This window comes from Periophthalmus magnuspinnatus, chromosome 1 (assembly GCF_009829125.3).
Source record: "Periophthalmus magnuspinnatus isolate fPerMag1 chromosome 1, fPerMag1.2.pri, whole genome shotgun sequence".
Classification (NCBI taxonomy): domain Eukaryota; kingdom Metazoa; phylum Chordata; class Actinopteri; order Gobiiformes; family Gobiidae; genus Periophthalmus; species Periophthalmus magnuspinnatus.
The window spans coordinates 10,370,007-10,389,083 of record NC_047126.1 but is presented as its reverse complement, the minus strand read 5'-3'; the positions used below and the strand labels follow the sequence as shown (position 1 = coordinate 10,389,083).

Genomic DNA, 19,077 nt, shown 5'->3' with positions numbered 1-19,077 from the left:
TCTCCATTGTTCAGCAGGCTCATAAAAGTCACTAGAGTCTATCAAATCTGAACTTCATTTTATGTTTGGAAAAATGGCTTTTTATCCGAGACTTAAGGCTTATCTTACTGCAAGTCCTGATCAAGATGTGGAGATGGGTCTAAACTAGGGCGACACGGTTAATCGAGTTTGACTAAAGATTGACATTCAGTTATTTCTTGTTATTAATGATCAGTTGGAGGAAGAAATTTGATTATTTTTGTGTTAAATGGCAGTGATCAAAAGTGTTGTGTAGAGGCGACTGTAGTTCAGTTGGTAGAGTGTTTGTCCACTGATCCGTTGGGTGGTGGTTTAAATCCTGCTCATGACATAAAACATCACTGGTAGAAATCCACTGCCATTGTGTCCTTGGGCAAGACATTAAACCCAGCTCTCTGCACCGATGAATGGGTGAGTGGGTCTTTTGAGTTTCTTTAAGGTAGAAAAGTGCTATATAAAAATTTGACTATTTACCACGACCATTTATATTCAAGATGTTTGTATCAAAAACATTTGTGTTTTTTTTTTTTATGACACAAAATAAAATTGAATCAAATTGTAAATGAACAATTTCAGAAAAAAGCATAATGATTCATTTTTGTCCTATTGTCCAGTGCCAGCACTCTTTGTGGTCGCTCACTGCCCCGGCAGCATTGATGGATGGGTCAAATGCAGAGGACAAAGTGTGTCTAAACCTTGAATAGAGATGTTTTTTACGTTACATTTACTAATTATTCTACTATATGTGGGTATATTTCACTGTAGCAAATACACAAGTCTTGTCTATTGTATATCTGAAGTTTCTTAATTAATGGATTAGTACAGTTACATATTTACTTTCCTGAAAAGTGAGGAATGCAATAATAAGTGTCTAAGGTTCTCAGGATTAAAGTGTTTACCTTCATGTTGACTTATTGTACTGCGGATCCTCTCATATACAGGTAATTAAACTATATCCCGACTCCTAAACTTTTACAAAAAAGCAGGTTTCTTCACAAGTGAAAGTCCCTATAGGGGCTCACTGTTAATCTGCGGATGTGGGCGTTTTGGATTGTGCTGGACCTTGGTGCTGTTCAGTCTCAGAAACTGCTTTTACTTCAATTCAAAGCAGCATTGTCCCTTGTAGTCTTTGATTGACAGCTCTTAGATCTCTGAATAGACCTGCCCGGTGCTTGTGTGGTCATTTCAAAGTGAGTTGTGCAGCAGGACTGTTCATAGGAGCTGCAGGGGCATTAGTGGGATGAGGAGAGGGTCACATAAAAAAGTGCATTTTTTTTATGTTTGCATGTTCTGGTCACATTTTGAATCGTGATCATGTACAATGTGATTTGAAAACAAAAGCATAAAATCTGTTGTTTATGCATAATGACATTTAATAAATTGTTTTGTCTTTTTCATAATATAATTTGTAATAATTCAGTTTAGAGCCCGTGGATATAAAGGTCAGTGTTTTCTTAATTTCATAATAACACTCAATGACGCTTTACACAATTCAAGACAAACACAAAAGAAAAATGGATAAAAAGGAGATGCCATTATTTGAAAGCAGTATTAAACTCTTTGGGCGGGGGGTTCCAGAGGCTCGGGGGCAGCAGCGAGGAAGGCAGCAGCGAGGAAGGCCCTGTCGTATGTGTATTTTAACTTATTGGCCTACTGGAGAAATGAGTAACTTAAGTTCCCGATCATTAAAACTGCTCAAAATAAACACGGAAATTCTGGGACTAATGGTGAACAAAGCATGTACCAAAGTCCAGTTGGACGTATGGCTCATCTCTGCAGTGTTTATCAGACTTTGTTATTTTCACTTTCCCGCCCTCAGATTCTTCCTCTTTTTGAGTGCGGGCTCTTGGTGTTTGTTTGGCGTTACCGTGGTGATCTTTGAGAGTTCTGTAAAAGTGCTGTGCTTCAGCCTGGAAATGTGCACCATGACCTCACCAGACTTGGACATCGGATGTGTCTGCTCCACTGGGTTGCGTAATTGGCCTGTCCCACGGGACCCTCCCACTCATTTGGCCCACGCCCCCTTTTTTGTCACCAGTGCTTAGCCACGTTTTGGCCATGGGGTCCCTACAACTTCACAAAAAAGACATGTTGAAAGTGTGAAGTTGGCTTAGGGAGTAGCCTACAGTTACTTCAGTTGTCAGGCTGAGAATTATAGCAACTTATGTAACAGGGTTCACTTCATGATTTTATCTATTCGGATCTCTGTCATATGCTGTTGCCATAGGGTAGCACTACAACATGGGCTGGGCAAATGATAAATGATACCTCCATTGTATTGTAAAACTGCAAACCATTGACTGATATCAAGTTTTAATAGTTCTGAAACTGGATTACAGGTAGTCCCAAGAGAAATAGATGGTTTTGCACAAAGAAGTAGTCATTATGTGTTTATTTTAGATAGAGATTAACGCAGGCCCCTAAAATATTGTTCAAGCACAGGTTTTGTAAACTAGATATTGCTTAAGAAAAGTAATGGTACCCAGCCATGTCTTCTTCGTGACTAATTGTCCTTCTGTATTTGATTACGGTTCACTCCCACCTTATCTGCCTGGTCAAACACTCTCAGCTGTTATTCTCAGACAGTATAAAATGCCAGACACAGACAACAAACTTTAAGGTGTTTTCATGACTTAATGTCTCAGTGAGGACGGTGTCTGTTCACTATGGAAGATGTATTTGCCCCTGGAGAATTACTGTGCGTGGTTATTACAGGATAATATTGATTTAAGACACATTCACCGTAACCTTGGATCTGTTGTTTTCATGCTAAACAGATGTTAACAAGAAGATCATTATCAATAAATCTTGAGGAAATAGTTGCATTTAGATACAGTTGTTATGTAATCAACTTTAATGTCCCATATTATGCAGAATGGACTCTTGTGAGCTTTAAGTCATGTTATAATCAAAAACATACCTGGAGTTGTGTTTTGTTTCATTGACACATGTTTGAGGAACCATTTATTATTAGTCTGCCTACATCTACAAAGCTCAAAATGCTCTGTTCCACCTTGTGATGTCATGAAGCGGTCGTTTTCACAGGTATCTTTTACCTTTTGTTCAGTAGAGATGGGCAATTCCAGGTCTTAAATTATCTGAATGATTCTACTGAAAGTGTGTGGAGTTTAAAAACACAGTGAAGCACTTCCTGTATTACCACATGACATCACAAAGAGGAACAGAGTGTTTTCTTTATTTTTTTGTGTGTTTTTTTCTATTGTTTGAGAGAAGAACTCAGCCTAAATATGCAGGGATTGTGTGTTAAACATGTGTGAATGAACTAAAACAACTCCAGGTATGTTTTGATGAGGAAACAACATTATAACATCAGAAAATAGCGTAATATGGGCCCTTTAACACTGCAAGTCTAATTTGAAATGCCAATCTTCATTTTGCTGTTGTTTTTCTCCTTCTTTTCCTGTCCTCCCATTCATTTCAGGACACTCACTTTTTAACCAGGCTTGAGCTAGCACAAAAAATTGGGTTATGTATATTACTGTCTTATTATATAAAACCATGAAATACCTCAATGCACATGACCATTGTCCAACTATTCCACCATCTCTCGCTCGCATAAGTTGAATCTGAAATAATTTGCTTTGGAAATAAGGCGCTCGGCAACACCTAACCTCTCTGTAGTCCATTTCTATAGCTCCCTTAATTTCTACTGTTGCAGCAATAATGGATACTAATCTTTTTATTACTCGTGTAGTTCATTCAGGATTCCACTTGCTTGGGTTCGGTCCACGAGCTGAACACTGAAAATACAGGACCATTATTTGAGCAAGTGGTGGATTTGCTGTCTTTTGTCCCGCTTTTGTCCGGGACTTGGGCGTGTGCTCTTCCTCTTTCCAACCAGGGAGTGGACAGGTGCGGTGTAACTCTGTGTTATCTGATATGAGGGCAAACAGAAGCACTGCTCTAACAGATCGCATCGAGATTAATACAGTAGTCAAGTATGAGGAAAATGAACTTGTCACAACGCTCAAGTAATGAACACTTATTAAACACGAGCGAGTCTAGTGATGTGGCTCTTACATGAAGCGAACTAACTGTGCTTTTGATTTGAACAGACGCTTGTCTCAGTTAATAAGGTCAAATGCCTCACAAGTCAGATAAGACAAGACAGACTGTATTACCTACCACAGTGATTTGTATGCTGTGCGAGCTCCAAAAGCCCATTACAGCACGAGATAATTATTCTGGGTTTATGCATTTTAGGGACAATTGTACTGAACACAAAAGCAGAAAACTATTGGTTTAACAAGCAGGACTGAGGAGACGGGTCAATTGTACTGTCTCATGTTCATCATTATAGTAAGTGAGGGGTTAAAGTGGACTCTGCACCTAATCAGAGCACAAACACATGTTATATCGCGCCTCTTTGTGCTATACCTGCTTCTATAACCACTGTCAAGGGCCCTGTTTTTCGTCTCTTTGCTAAGTTACCAGCTGCACAGACACAGACCGTATTGTTTGCCTGCAGCGCTTTTGAATGAGCGCGTTAAACATTAGCTGCTCTTTAGCCCTCAAACACGGATTAGGGCCTACTTAGGATCACCGTCAGACAAGTGTAAAACTAGACAGGTCTGTGAGCGCAGGACAACGGTAGAGTGAAGCATACAGGTTTTTACAGCGCCATGTGTGTTCAGTGTAAACAACTCGTATTATGACCTAAGGTGGGCCTTGTAGCTTATAGGCATATCTCTGTTTGGATAAGATTAAGTCCCAGATATAGTATTATCATTACCAGATGTGCAGTTCTGAGTTGAGAAAAATGTTGTTGATTTCACAAACTTGACACAGACTCATGTAAACAAAGCATAGTTCTTCTCAAGTGACCCTGTGTGCAATCTCAGATGTTTGATTTAAGCTGTTTAAAACAATTCAGCTGTGTCTTTGTGGAATTGGGCAATCTCTGACAAGGTGGTTCTCTTTGAGTTTGTAAAGTTTTACATTGTGACCATAGACTGTATTGAGAAGCGGACTAAGGGAGTGTGACGTCATCCATGGTGTCCAGCTCCAGTGCAATGAAGCTTATCGAGGCTAGCAGGGGTGAATTTGGAGCAGAGTTTCAGATTTGGTAGCTTTGATACTCGTGGTCAGAATTTCAAAAAGCCAATCCAGAGCGAGGCTGTTGAAGGTAAAGCCCCTTCCCGCCCGCACTTCTGGTTTAGCAGGAAGTAGACGCTTAGCAACACTGTCAATCAAACCTGTTGCTAATGCTAGGCGGATCGACTTCGGGGAAAGAAGGGGCCTGATTTGTCTGTTATTAGAGTTCATATCTTGAATCACGGATAAATTAGCGAAATAAAAACACCAGGATTGTGTAGAGCGGTTTAGTACGAACATTTTAAGACCAAAGTGACAAAGTTCACTGCAATTACAGAGGAAGAGGTGACAATTTTTCAATGTAAAACAAATTGGAGCCAAAGTTGATGGAGCTGGAAGTGCGCCCATGCTCACTTCCTATTTGGAACACACCAGCTAGGGCTTAGCTATGTCCATTTATATATACTATGTCTATGGTTGTGACAAAATAGTCCTTGTGCATATACAGTGACAGACTATTAACAATGAGTTATTTTAGACATTAGTATGGTACACTTCCCTCAGGGGTGCCATTTCACCTTCCTGCTCTATGGGCAAAAGTCATTACAAGTCAATGTAGTCAAAACAGAGCAAATGCTTTTCTCATGTCAGGAGGTAGCCTAAGAACCATTAGCGGCCTGGGTTATATTTTCTCAAACTCCACCACATCTGACGTCTGTGCTCCTCGGGGACTGTCTGGATGTCCATTTCTCAGTTCTTGGGGGTACAGACCCTAAAACTGGTCTCCGTGGTCGTAATAATTAGCTCATGTGTCGTACATTCCTGAACAGTTGGCGTCATTGCTGCTCTTTGGTGGGGAACATTGATAGTGGAGTGTTGTCATACAGCTAGAATCCTGTATCGAGTATGTTTTTCAAAGATGCTCGTAAATGCTTGTTCTTTGTAACGCGGTGGGCTAGGCCTCGTAATGACAAGGTGAGATAACAGTAGTGCAGTAGAGACAATTGCCAGGGTTTTCATAGTCGTGTCTGTAATGTGTCACATGAGCCAACCCCGTGCAACAACAGCCGATCATGAGCTACTGAGGCCTAAATGACTGTCATTAGAACACAACAGGCACTTTACCAGCAGATAGTGTACTGGACACTGCCAATCTGTCTCATAATCAGGTTCTTCTTAGGCCTGTCACCATAATTACTACATCAACTTATCATAGTACAACATATGTAAGCTGGAACAAGATATTTGTCATGTGTATTTTTTTTATCATGTGTATATTTTTGTTGCAGTGGTAGGGAGGTTTCTGTTTTGTTTTTTTGTTTTTTTATGTAATGCGGTAAGATTTGAGGTGTAGAGGGAGGAAAAAGTTACCTCTAGGACTAATTACCAGTGAATATATCTGTTGCAGCTCAGGCCTTTTAATGAGACTGCATTTAAAAAAGATTTACTCCTGCATTATTGTTATTGTGTCAGTGGTATAAAGTAGTTTCAATATTATCATTTATCCCAGTATAGCTCTGTAACTGTATATCATGCTTGAAAATATGTTATTGTGACAGGCGTTTTTTTTTTTTTTGTTTTTTTTTAAACAAATAAACAGAATGCGAGGTAAACTGTACGAAGGGCGAGCAATATGGCAAAACATGAATGAATGAATATCATGATTTTTTTTTTGGAGCCAAATCACAATTTTCATTTTATCATGAGTCCTTTTTGTGAGGTAAATGGCGACATAATTTTTTTCTGAAAGTTCACGCTTCACTGTGATTGGTTAAATCCAGCTGTCACTTACTCAAAGGCCAGACTGTTTATATAAATGGATGTGGCTAAGCCGCCTGCTAGCCGCCACGTTCCAAGTAGGAAGTGATGATGGGCACGATTTTGGCTTCTTTGACTCCAGTTCACTTTACATTGGAAAGCTGTCACCCTTCTCTGTAACTGCTTATGTCAGGCTCATCATTTTGGTGTTAAATGATCCTATTAACCCACTCTACATGATCCTGACATTTTTATTTAGCAACAGGTTTTATTGAGTTGCTAAGTGCCCCCTTCTGTCCTAAATCGGCAGTGTGGGGGGGAAGGGCCGTTACCGTTAACAGCCTCGCTCTGGATTGGCTCTTTGGTTTCTATGATACTCGCGGTCAGAATTCCAGATATTGAACACGTCTCCAAATTCACCCTTATAACTTCTAGCCTCGATGTGCTTCATTTGACTGGAGCCGAACGCTATTGGTGACGTCAGAGCCTAAGAAATAGTAGAAGTGGGTGGGAACAGTGTGTCTTTTTGAGCAGACAACTACATTTAATAGGAAAATTTAATTAAAATATCAGCTTGTCACAGGGATCAGATTACAGCTATCACCTTATCGGTCAGCCCCAGACTCTACTGTTCCTTTTGCAGACACTGATAATAAATGAACTCGTTCCCACATTTCCCTCTCTAATGTTTTACTGCTTTTTAACTTTATCTACTCTATTTTATGACCTATTGTGAATCATAAGATAAGATTCACTATTCATTGTAGCTTGCCATAAAGGATTAAAGCATTATAAACATGTCCAGTTGTTTAGTCACACACTGATACAGCCTCATTATATCTGTGTCACTATGGACTGATATCATGAGTCCCATTTGCGTGTGCTTTGTGTTTCAGCTGTGTGTTTTTGAATGCTGTTTGGCAGAAGTGCATAGTTGCTGTTGCTTTGTTACATTGATATTGTGCAGAGGTTAGGCCTGTGCTGATTTCCTGAGTCAGACTTGGCGCTGGCGTTGGACAGAAAACGCTGAGTGGAGAGAGCAGTGAGCAGTCTTATTACAGAGCCTGGCTGTTGCACTGCAGGTGAGAACGCCCATTCCCAGAGTCACTTTTATTGACTGCAGATTTACAGCTTACGGTTCATAATCATGCCCTTAATAAAGTTTCATAGACCAACAGCAGCTCAGATACATCCCAGGACACGCTGTTGCACGGTGGAGTGTGTTGGGCTATTGTCATGTGGTGAAGATCCACCCTGAGAGCAAATACTGACGTCTTCCACATGATTCCCTTTAGAAGAACATGTTCTTTAGAGCCACCAAAACAACCCAACCACATCCACGCTGCAGATTTTAGAAGTCGAGCACAAAAGCTTAAGACCAAACTGTCAGGTCTGCATAATATTTTGTGACACCAGAATGCAACACTTAAGTAGATAGTTTGCATCTGTAATGGGTCATAGAAGTTCACAATTCAACCTTCTACTGCTCAAGTCTCATCATAATACAGAAAAATAACCAAAAAGACCCCAACTAGTACAAAGGAGAAGTACCACGATAAATACTGACCCCAAAAAATTATAGTTCCATCTGTCATGTATTGAAAAGCTGATGTAGTTTTTATTGTGAGGGGCCTTAGTCTATATCTTGTTAAGGTAAATACTTCCCCCTACATTGTTGAGTTAGTCTAGGGTTCAAGTATTTCCAATATTGTTTGTTTAGCATCCATCCATTCATTTTCCTCCGCTTATCCGGGGCCTGTCGCAGAGGCAGCCGTCTAACCAGGGACTCCCAGACTTCCCTGTTTGTTTAGCAATGTTACATATATGCAGTGGAGGAAAAAGTACTTAATTTTGTTACTTAAGTAAAAGTACAGATACCAGAGCAAAATAGTACTCATGTAAAAGTATTAAATGACAAATTCTACTTAAGTAAAAGTACTCAAGTACCTGTTTAATTTACAGAAAGTATAGATACCTGCTCTCAAATGTAGTTAAGTAAAACACACAAAATTTCCACTACATATATGCCCCAATGCATTTTATAATATTCTGTATTGTATAGGCCAGTCATGATTATTTATGTTGCGACTGATCGTTCAATAAAAAATAGAACCATATTTTTTATGGATAAATATTTATTGTTTGTACATTTCTTTGTAGTAACAGAGTATTCAAGTGCTTATTTATTTACTCCAACTCATGTTATTTTTTGTGTAGCTGTGTATTGCACCTTAAAGTCAGTTATCATAACAGGCCTTGTAATGCATCAATATGGACTATTTGAACGAATGATGGTGCATATAGCAGTAACATTATAAGTACATCCTGTGAGCTAGAACAGGTTCCAAAGCTAAACCTGTAAGAGTGTTTTATACATACTCGTTGTGATGTTTATCGAGTCTTTTACAGTTTCACTTTTAGTATGTTCTTTAAACCTGCCATTCAGAATCATTTACAGGTTTATGCATGCTGATAAAAGCCGTTGGTGTTCATTATGTAATCCATGACAGCGTTCTGTTTCAGCGGTGTACTTTTACAAGAACAGACTTTTACTGCTGTACAGTCATTGGTGTCTTTATTATGGTGAGACGTTTAGATGAACCACTGCTGTTTACTAATTGTTATATTGGCTGTTAATCACTTTAAGTGTGAGTAAAACTATATACCAGCACTTGTTTGTCCCAGTAGGAATACTTTACTTCCAATTGGTTCCTGTGATTTTGTGGCAGCAGGTTCTGTGGCCCGCCTGTCCTTTGGCACAGTCTGGGGGAAGCGTGGGGTGGCTCTTTTGGTGCAGGACATACTGAATGAAAGACCAAAAGAGTGGAGTGAGGAATGTGTGAGAGAAAAGTGAATGGATCAAAGAAAAAACTCCTTTAGACAGAGAGAGAGAGAGAGAGAGACGAAGAGAGAGAGGGGGAGAAGGAGAGAGAGGAAGAGGGAGAGAGAGGTGGAGGAGAAGGGGAGGGGCTTTCATCATGGCTCCGCTCTCCCATTGGCCAGCGCGGACATAGGTCTATGCGTGTGTATGTGTGTGTCTGTATTGGGCGGGGGATTAAGCAGCAGCGTCACGTGGTTCCTTTAGCTTCTTTTCTACACAAACACACACAGATAGGCTACTGCTCCTACCACACTCACAGCTGTTGATCCATATCTGCACAACGTAGCCGAGCTCACTTGAATCTGCGGATCCCAGTCTGCTAGCAGCACCTCTCCCGTAGAAGGAACTCGCGCATGTAAAACACCTGGACGGACAAGTTTTGTGACTTTCCCTTTTCTCCCTCGTTCCCTCTTTTCCTGGGTTCTCTGTGCTCTGGAATCCACCAATAGAACAGAACAGCGACATGTGTTTTGCTATGGATGCCTGCTACTACTCCCTGCTGTCTCCCATTCACTGAGGAGGAAGTAATCTGAATAAGGTTAGTGGTTTTACAACGTGATTGCACTGTTTGAGCACGATTTCTCATTGTGCGGCTGCTACAAGGCATGGCACTGAAGATTACTGTACCGAAAAGTAATTTGTAATTTTAAGGGGGAATTCCAGAGTATTAGGCGTGCTTGCATGGCTGCACGCGCACACACACACACACACACAGATAGGCACTGATGGACACACTTGGCAGAAGCAGGGCAGCGAATGTGGGCTTTAGCTGAAGATTAGCTTAGGTTATCTTGAATGTAGACAACAAGAGGAACAGTATGTGCACAAAGATTGCTGTACAGTTGCTATGACATGCTGTATGTGTTTTTAGGGATGATTTAATAATTAAACAGGATCTAACTGGAGCAGAAAGCAATGGTTACAGTGATGTTTGCGTTTTGGCACAGTGGTGTTATTTGAATACTGTACAAAGGTTTTAGTGAATAGCAAAAACAACTGAGTGCTTGTTCTGGGGATGGATATTTTGCCTGAAGTCAGTAAAAAGCAAGGTTGAATTAATGATTTTGTATGGATCCAAGATATCATTTGAAGGTAGTACTGAAAGAAACCAGGATTCCACTTTTTTTTTTTAATTATAATTGAGAAATGTAATAATAATGTACTTTTAGCTTTGAGTGAACGCTGTATCTTAACCATTTTGAGATGCAACCAGTGATTCTAATTCGAGTTTAATTCTACAAACATAATGTGGGAAAATGTGTCAAATAAAAAATTGTGATTTTAATGTTTGCTCTATTTGATTATATGCATTTTGTCTTTGAACATACAATTAATGAGAGTGTATGTGTGCCCTGGAGCAAAACCACTGGCTAATCTGCAGTGACTTTGAAAGAAAAAGTATCACAAACTATTACTAATACAATATATAAGGGCTATACTTTCTCATCCAGGTACATCTTGTCACTAGAAGTAATTGTTTGAAATATTGTGATTATATTTTTTCTCTTTAATTAAGCCGTCAGATCCTATGACATAAAACTCCTTTTTTTAAACTCCTGTTGCAGTCAATCACAACAGTGCACACTTACTATGTTTTCTGTCTGTTTGACATGTTGCGACTGCCTTTTACAGTTGTAGATAAACTTAGCTAATGTCTAGATTCTTTCCTGGCATTGTTGTCATTGTAGTGGTAACTCAACCCCAAAGACTATCTATTTTTAGGGGTGGGAGCTCAGAGATACTAGTAGCCACACTTTAAAGCTGCCCCTGGAGCCATGATAAAGATATTTGCACGTGTGAGTGGATGGCTGTCTGTGAGAGAGGGTCAGTGAAGGCTTGTCCCAGCTTGTAGCATTCCCCTCGCGGACAGTATAACGCTCTTTTGTTCTTGTTGTGGTGACTAGATAGCGTTTGATATAGGGCTTTGGCGATTTGATTATTGTGCCAGCTCATAATGCCTTTTCGATTAGATTGCGAATACCGGTGAACCCTTATGTGAAATATAATCATCTGCGGGACAAGGCGAGATGTAGTGTGAGACGAGGCAAGGCCAAACAGGAAGATGAGCAGCCGATATGGGGGTAGGCTTACATAAGAACTGCTTGTCCTTTATAATGTTGAAGTTTGTGTTGTCATCGCTTCAGGCTGTATCGAAATGTGAAAGGGCCAGTGAGGGCATAACGGTAAACAACACTACAGACTGTAAAGCTGACAATTAGAGTTCTAGGGTAACAGTAAACTCGTATTTAACCTACCACTGAGATATAATACATGATACAACGCATCACAGTTTCTATATTATATGTATTTTCACCATAACTTTATAAGCTTCTCTAAACACACACCAACTTGTAAGCGACAACTTAACTAATAGCTTTTAAATGAGCGTTTGTAGGTGCTGAAAGTTTTAATAGACTCCCCACAGATGGAGACGGCATGTGTTTCGGGGCTGTGGCCAAAGCGGCAAAGGCCATTTGCTTTCTAAAGGTCATGGGGTGAAAGGTCATGACTCCTTCACCTCGGGCTACCGTCAGATTCTCGCACCTCTTGCCACAGTCACAGTCTCGCTATTAAAGCTTATATCAATGTTGTGTAGTGGCATTTCTTAAAAAGGGCAACTGCTTTCCAACTGGGTCTCTGTCTAAATGTCATTTGATTTTTAATTTATTAATTACAGCACGCACTTTAAGACAACAATTAATAACAGATAAAATTTGAACTATGATAATAAGCAACTTGAAGCAATGATGTAATAAAGAAAACAGTGAGCTATATTTGAAAGGAAGCTAGGACTAGACTGGACAAACTAGAATAAGTCTGAAGCATATTCTAGTTAAAAGCAATACAGACTTAAGCCAGAGATAAATTCACAAATCAGAGCTAAACCAGGACTAAATAGCTGAGATGAGGTTCACAGTTGGGGCTTTGTATTAACTCAAGTAGAAGACAACAACTCTTTCTTTCTTTCTTTCTTTCTTGCAAACTTGCCACAATAATGCAATTTCCCTTTTTTTGTATTGTATCTGAAAGTAAAAGTGCATCTAGAATCCACCACTTTGAACTCCCTGCTCTGTCGTGGATCTCTCTGGTTGTGACGGGAGCGGGGAGGACAATGATCCCTTTACAAAGCCCCAGTTTGTGAGGGTGCTGCTGGGTTGGAGAGGAGCTGTGTGCAGGGGTAGAGCTGGTGGTTGGAATACACCGAGACTCTAACACTGACAGGAGTGTAACCTTATTTTGGTGAGCTACAGCTGTACCGAATGCCACACATACATTGGATTTTAGCCATGGATGAACTTACAAATGACAAAAACACATTTGCATTTTTTTGTTTTGGCAACCTTCCTTTTTGTTTCATTTGTAGTGGTATGAACTTTTCTTTGTGGTGCAGAACAGCGCAGAGTGAATTCATAATTACATAACGCCACTCTGCCCAGCTGTTTTCAATTAAAGAGGATTTGATCCATTTTCCCCATATGAGCCATGGCTTTTGGAACAGGCTGTTTCAGTGATCCTGTGGACTTGTTTGCGCTGATAAGGCAGTGGAAAGTACCAGGTTTGGGTTACATTCAACAGTTGATTTATCCTGAAGCAATAACTTTTAAGGACATGCCCCCACTAGAGCAAGCTGAGTGCATTCTTTGCCACTGGACTTTGTTGCTTAGCTTAAAGCACTGTGAAAAATGCCTTTATCATTCTTTATTAGTGCAGTCATGACACAGGGAGAGGCCCAATGAGAACACCAGATTCTCTTTTTCATGAACGCCCTGTTAAAATACAATACAAACAAAAAAGTAATGGAACAAATAACCGCATAGGTCCATTTAAAAACATCAAAAACGAGTTCAGGTTTAAGTATAAATGTTCATCACCAAGTGCATTAGTGGCACTGATCTATCCAGTTTTGCATGTCTTTGAAATGTTTTCCATTTTTAGTAGCAAAATAACCAAAAGGTTTTTTTCCCATTTTCATTCAAGTGCGGCTAGATTTTAGACTTAGACAATCATGAGATCTTGTATTAAAAATTCCTGTATCAAAGTTCAACAAACAAGTTGGATGTTCAGGCAGTCTATCGTCGTAGTCTCTTATAAATACATTTATACAGTGTTGTTCTTCTGACAGATAGCGATGTGGCCAACTCACTTTGTCACAGAGTGTACAGTGATGGGTTTTAAATTCATCACCAACAAAAGGCTGAGTGAAAGAGTGTATCAAAGTAGAGTAAGAATGTTTCAAAGTAGAGGCTGAAGTTTGCATGTAAACCAAATTCCAAGATATTTATAGGTGGTAACACTGTCAATCATTGTACCATTTAGTATATAAAGATTTGTATCACTTAGATGTTTTGTAGAAAAAAATCATATACTTAGCTTTATTTGCATTCCATTAAAATCTTGCTGCAGTTTTAAAATCGGCTGGACTTCTTTGGATCTATGGAGCGGAAAGCATTTAAGGCCTCTATGTAAGTGAAAGGTCTTAAAGAGAAAGTCTGGCTGCGATCTGCCAGAAGTTTAGATTCAACATAATCAAGATCAGAAGGATCACTATTATTATCCAAAGCATCACATACTTGATTTTGATATATAGGAAGAGGCTCAGTATTGATATGATAGCACTTTTTTTTCTTGGACATTAAAACGTCCTTTTCAGCACAATATAATTGCATTTTCTTAATGTTAATATTATCTTGCAGGTGTGATACATATCAAGAACATTTAAAAATTTGGTCCTAGTTATGCGATTTTCTTCCGCTTTAGATGTTGAGGTTGTTGAAATGACTTTACTACTACTATTTACTACTATCTACATTTAATAAAGATGAGTATCTGGGTAATTACAGTCACTTTCTTTACTAAACACTCCAATGACTTCCACTTGACTTTTAATTGAAGTTTTCCTGGTCCCTCTTTAATGAAACTCTCAGGCTGATCTATGCACTTGCTTGGTAATCTCAGCCATCTTTTGCATGCCCTCTGACCCCTCTTACCAGCGTGTGTCGGGCAGAATCACATCGCCTCTGCCTCCTCCTGCGTCTCCCACCATAAAGCGTTAACTGTGGAGTGGGAGTCATATTCTGGCAGCGGGACAATCGTTTGGTTTGGCCCCATGTCAGACGACCACTGAACTTTTAATGGTGGAAAGCAGGAGGATCGCTTTTGCTCATAGGCTTCCTTGTCCACTTGCTAAAGCCAAGACGCCATCTGGAGCAGCCATAAGCCCCGCCCCTCCTTAATGTGACCCCAGCTTATCCTCAGACATTACACAAGACGTGGGCAGTGCTGCAATGCATTCTGGATAATGGAATGTCTCTGATTTATATATATATATCTGGGTCTTGCTGGATCAATATTTTCATCCATTCCCTATAAGGTCTGAGATGGAGGGTCTTAAACCTTCTTTTCCCCAATCAAGATGTTGGTTTGCCTAACATGTTTCAAGGAATGGCATAAAAGTTAGCAATCTCCATGGAGACAAGCAGCTGACTCCCCCTAACCAGGTATTTTTACCAATGTCTTTACCTGTGACTTAATAAATGAAAGCTAACTTTATATCATACAGTAAAACATTCAAGACAAAACAATGTTTTCATGAGACAAGCAGGTGACTAACCCTCTAACAGAAAGTTATATATAAAGTATATATTCCTTAAAATAATACAACTAAGTCTTTGGTTGTTGTACCAAGCATGGACAAATTGAGTGGGTTCATAGAAAGAGCCTAAATGTCTCTGCCTGGATGGAAGGTGCTCATTTAGATTTTTTTTCTTTTAAAAAAAAATTAAACCCTAAATCTAGATTCTAACAGGCTCAATTTTCTCTCACAAAGGTAAAGGAGACACTTTTTTACTAATCAGTTATAACACCATGTCAACACGATGAGATGATGACAGTACTTGGCTTGGACCTAAGAATAAACCCAGTGAGTAAACATTAAAAGTCACTGTCAAATAAATCTGTCCTCTTTAAACTTGGCAGAGGTAGCGGTGGCTCGTCATAGCTGCGTCTAATGCCAGTCTTCATAGTGTGTGGTGTATGGAACAAATGCTGTTATCTGCGTCACTGTCGAGATGCGGCTCTGCAATCGCACAACTGTCCATTTCCTGTTTGACAAATGGCATCAGCTGCCAATAATGAACTGGCCATGATCCCATTCATCTTGTTTACTCAGCAATTTCCGCTTTCTGTTGCCTGTTTCAGTGCAATTATGCAATTTATTACTGTAATGCTATCTTTGTTTCATTTTTCATACAGCCAGATTGTCTGTAGTCCCTAAATGATGATGCATTGTCAGACTGTACAACATGTACTGTACACAGAAATGTGTACAACGGAGCCGCAGAACTGTTGTGACCAAATGAATGTTGGCACAATTTATACATTTTACAGTTTATGTCAATACTAAGGACTAGCTTGATGCACAACACTGATTCTGATTTAACCTCATATTACCATATGATCTTATAGTGATAATATATGAAGTCCATACTGAAATATTCAAGAAATGTCTGTTTTTGTCCTATTTATGATTTTCTTTTGTATCAATATGCTTAAATGAGTATATATATATATATATATATATATATATATATCTTTTTGCATCAATTAATACCAAAGTATTTTGACAACCCTAAAACAAATTCAAGTCCGAGCTTCAAGTTCCAGATGAATGAGTCTTAGCCTTGATGAGGTTTTGATTTTGGTTCTGTAACTGACTCAAGCCTTTTATGTATAACCAAATGTTTACAGTGTCTTTGTCTACAGATGCAACGATACCACTTTTTTCCAATTCCAATGTAGACATTTTTTTTTACAGAGGGTCTTTCACAGTGGCAAATCAAATTCATTTTTTCATTATTTATTATCATATATTATTATTATCATCCAATTTATTTTTTAACAATGTAATGTATGTATAATTTCATTATAAGATTGCCTACTTTTCCACTGAAATACTTATTGAGGGGCTGTTTTAAATTTCACTTTAGTTGGGTATAATCCCAGTGGAGAGGTATTTAGTATTTACTACTTGACCTTTGCAGACTGCACTCAGCACTAACTGCTAAGGAGCCACTTATAGCATAACTGAGTGTTTTCTTTTACCACGACCACACTTTGACCAACATGGACATGCTCTACCTCTTTTTAAAACTTAAGAACCAGCTCTATTTAGTTGTTAGATTTGTCAATTACACGTTAGCCTGTTACTGTGTAAACACAAGCACTGAGCTGATGTCCTTTGTGAACTATAAAACCTTTATAGTTAAGAGTCCTAAATATGTTCCTAGTTCATGTGCCAGACACTTATGATTAAATCTGAGTGTACTATGCAGTTAACAGTTTGTGCTTCTTTATGCTCAACTCCTCTCTGCGCAACTCCTTTCTAGTCAGAGTCTCACTGCTCTGCTGAGGGGCAGCTGTGAGCATCAAATAAGACGCAGCGTGGTCATAGTGGTATGGGCTCTTGATATCGGCATTGACGAGTATGAGTACTAGTACCTAGTATCATCAATATATCTCTGATCCATTTGTCTTTTTGCAGGTGATCTACAGAAAAGCAGCCATAGAGTGCATCAGGCTGAAGCCAGTATGAGCACAGACAGTCACCAGAAGGTGGTCACGACCCCTCCACCCGCCTCGGGCTCCAAGGAGCGCTACTTTGACCGTATTGATGTGAATGATCCTGAGTACATCAGATCCAGGAACATGTCTCCCGACCTGCGGCAAGACTTCAACATCCTGGAGCAGAAGAAACGTGTGACACAGATACTGCAAAGCCCTGTGAGTTACACTAATGCTGTCTATTGGTGAGCTGTGACACTGGGTAAAATACAAGGCTCATCTTGACAATTGTCTAAGATTATATAAGTCAACAGGTGAAGGTTTTGATCCAGTGATTTAGAAGATGGGGGATGGGTCTGCATGAAGACTTTAAATCAGACCCTTGTCAAACAAGTAGTTCCACATTGTTTTTAAAATGGGAGCTGTGTCCTTTCTCTTTCCTCCTCCCTCATTCCCTCTCTTCTCTCTCACTCTATCTCTCTCCTCCTCTCGCCTCCTCTGTCACCCTCTCTCCTGTGCTCTGTATTCAGTGGTTCTGCTGTGGGCTCAGATTGTGCTGAAACAAACACAAAGTCCTGTTGTCGTATCAGTCCCCTGGAGCTCTGGATTCCTCTGTTTTCCACTTGTTTATTTTGTTAGCATTCGAGCTTGAGCACTTCTCTTACCTGCGGACCCGTTTGGCTTTAGTGGCACATGAAACACACCACTGTTACTGACATTTTCTGTTTTTTCTGTGCCCTTTGAACCGTTGCCTATTTTACAACAAGTCTCTTGTATTGACTTAAGGTTGCGCTCTACCTAAAGTGGTCCGATGTTGTTTGCACTTAGGTTGTTATGCATGAGGACAGTCGCCATGTGCATGACATATATAGTCTGAAACCTACTACAAATAGATTTATAGTCCAAAGATTAAGTTTAACGATACTTTTGAGCCATAAATGTCTTGAATGGCAGTCCCACAGTAGTAGATGGAGTCATATAAGTGTACAAGTGTGTGTGATTGATACTAGGTTGTGCTGATGGTTTGGCCCTGGTCTTTTTTAGACTTTAATGTGAGCTGCATTCTGCACATACCCAGAGTAGTTAGTGTGGCATGTTGTATTTAGTCAGATTTCAAAGCAGGAGGTCTGATCCCAGTTCACACACTTGATACTCTATGTGAATGTGTTTTTGGAACAGCAGGAGAGATTTTATCAATGTAGCAAAATAGCCATCACACCATCCCCCATATTTTCAAAATATGTTACTTTGCTTAGGTCGGCTTTTTTATCACTCCTGATGTAGGCCTGGCTGGTTTATTTGCATTTGTACAGTACAATTTATACACAAAGTAATTCAAAGTGCTTTACAGAATAAGAGACACTAAAATCACAATACCACAAATAAAAAAAAAATCACTAATAATCATCATAAAATGAACATTAAAAGAGAAGAGAGCAGAATAAAAACCTTTCAGTCATATCCACAGCTAAACAGAACCATTTTGAGCGTGGATTGATTTGACATTGTCAAAGTAGAGGCTTGTCTCACATGTTCAGGAAGACTGTTTGAGGTCTTAGTCCACTTCTTTATACAGTCTATGATGTGAAAACACAGAATGTTCGAGTACATGTTCTCACTGAGTTGTATTTTATCACCAAAACTATTATCTTGCATTTGACAAGCAGCTGTTTTATGGCTACCCTCCTTCATTCTCCCCTCTCTGACATGGACCCTTTGGCTGGAACCCTGCTTCACTTTGCATGGACCCTTTGGCTGATATCCTCCTTCACTCTCCGATCTCTGACATGGACCCTTTATCTGAT

The 19,077-nt window shown here is 39.6% G+C and overlaps 1 protein-coding gene across 11 annotated transcripts in view; it reads left to right on the top strand.

The window, feature by feature from the left end:
• Nucleotides 1-19,077, top strand: part of add3a (adducin 3 (gamma) a) — an 83,044-nt gene that overhangs the window by 34,139 nt on the left and 29,828 nt on the right. For 7 of the 11 annotated variants that reach the window (XM_055222201.1, XM_055222205.1, XM_055222200.1 and 4 more), the window contains one exon: nt 17,253-17,491. In XM_055222201.1, the coding sequence (XP_055078176.1) occupies nt 17,300-17,491 (192 nt within the window). In that variant the 5' untranslated portion in view covers nt 17,253-17,299. Of the gene's footprint in view, nt 1-9,878; nt 10,251-17,252; nt 17,492-19,077 lie in introns of those variants that run through there. The other 4 variants (XM_033984596.2, XM_033984433.2, XM_055222210.1 and 1 more) reach the window with 1 other exon arrangement.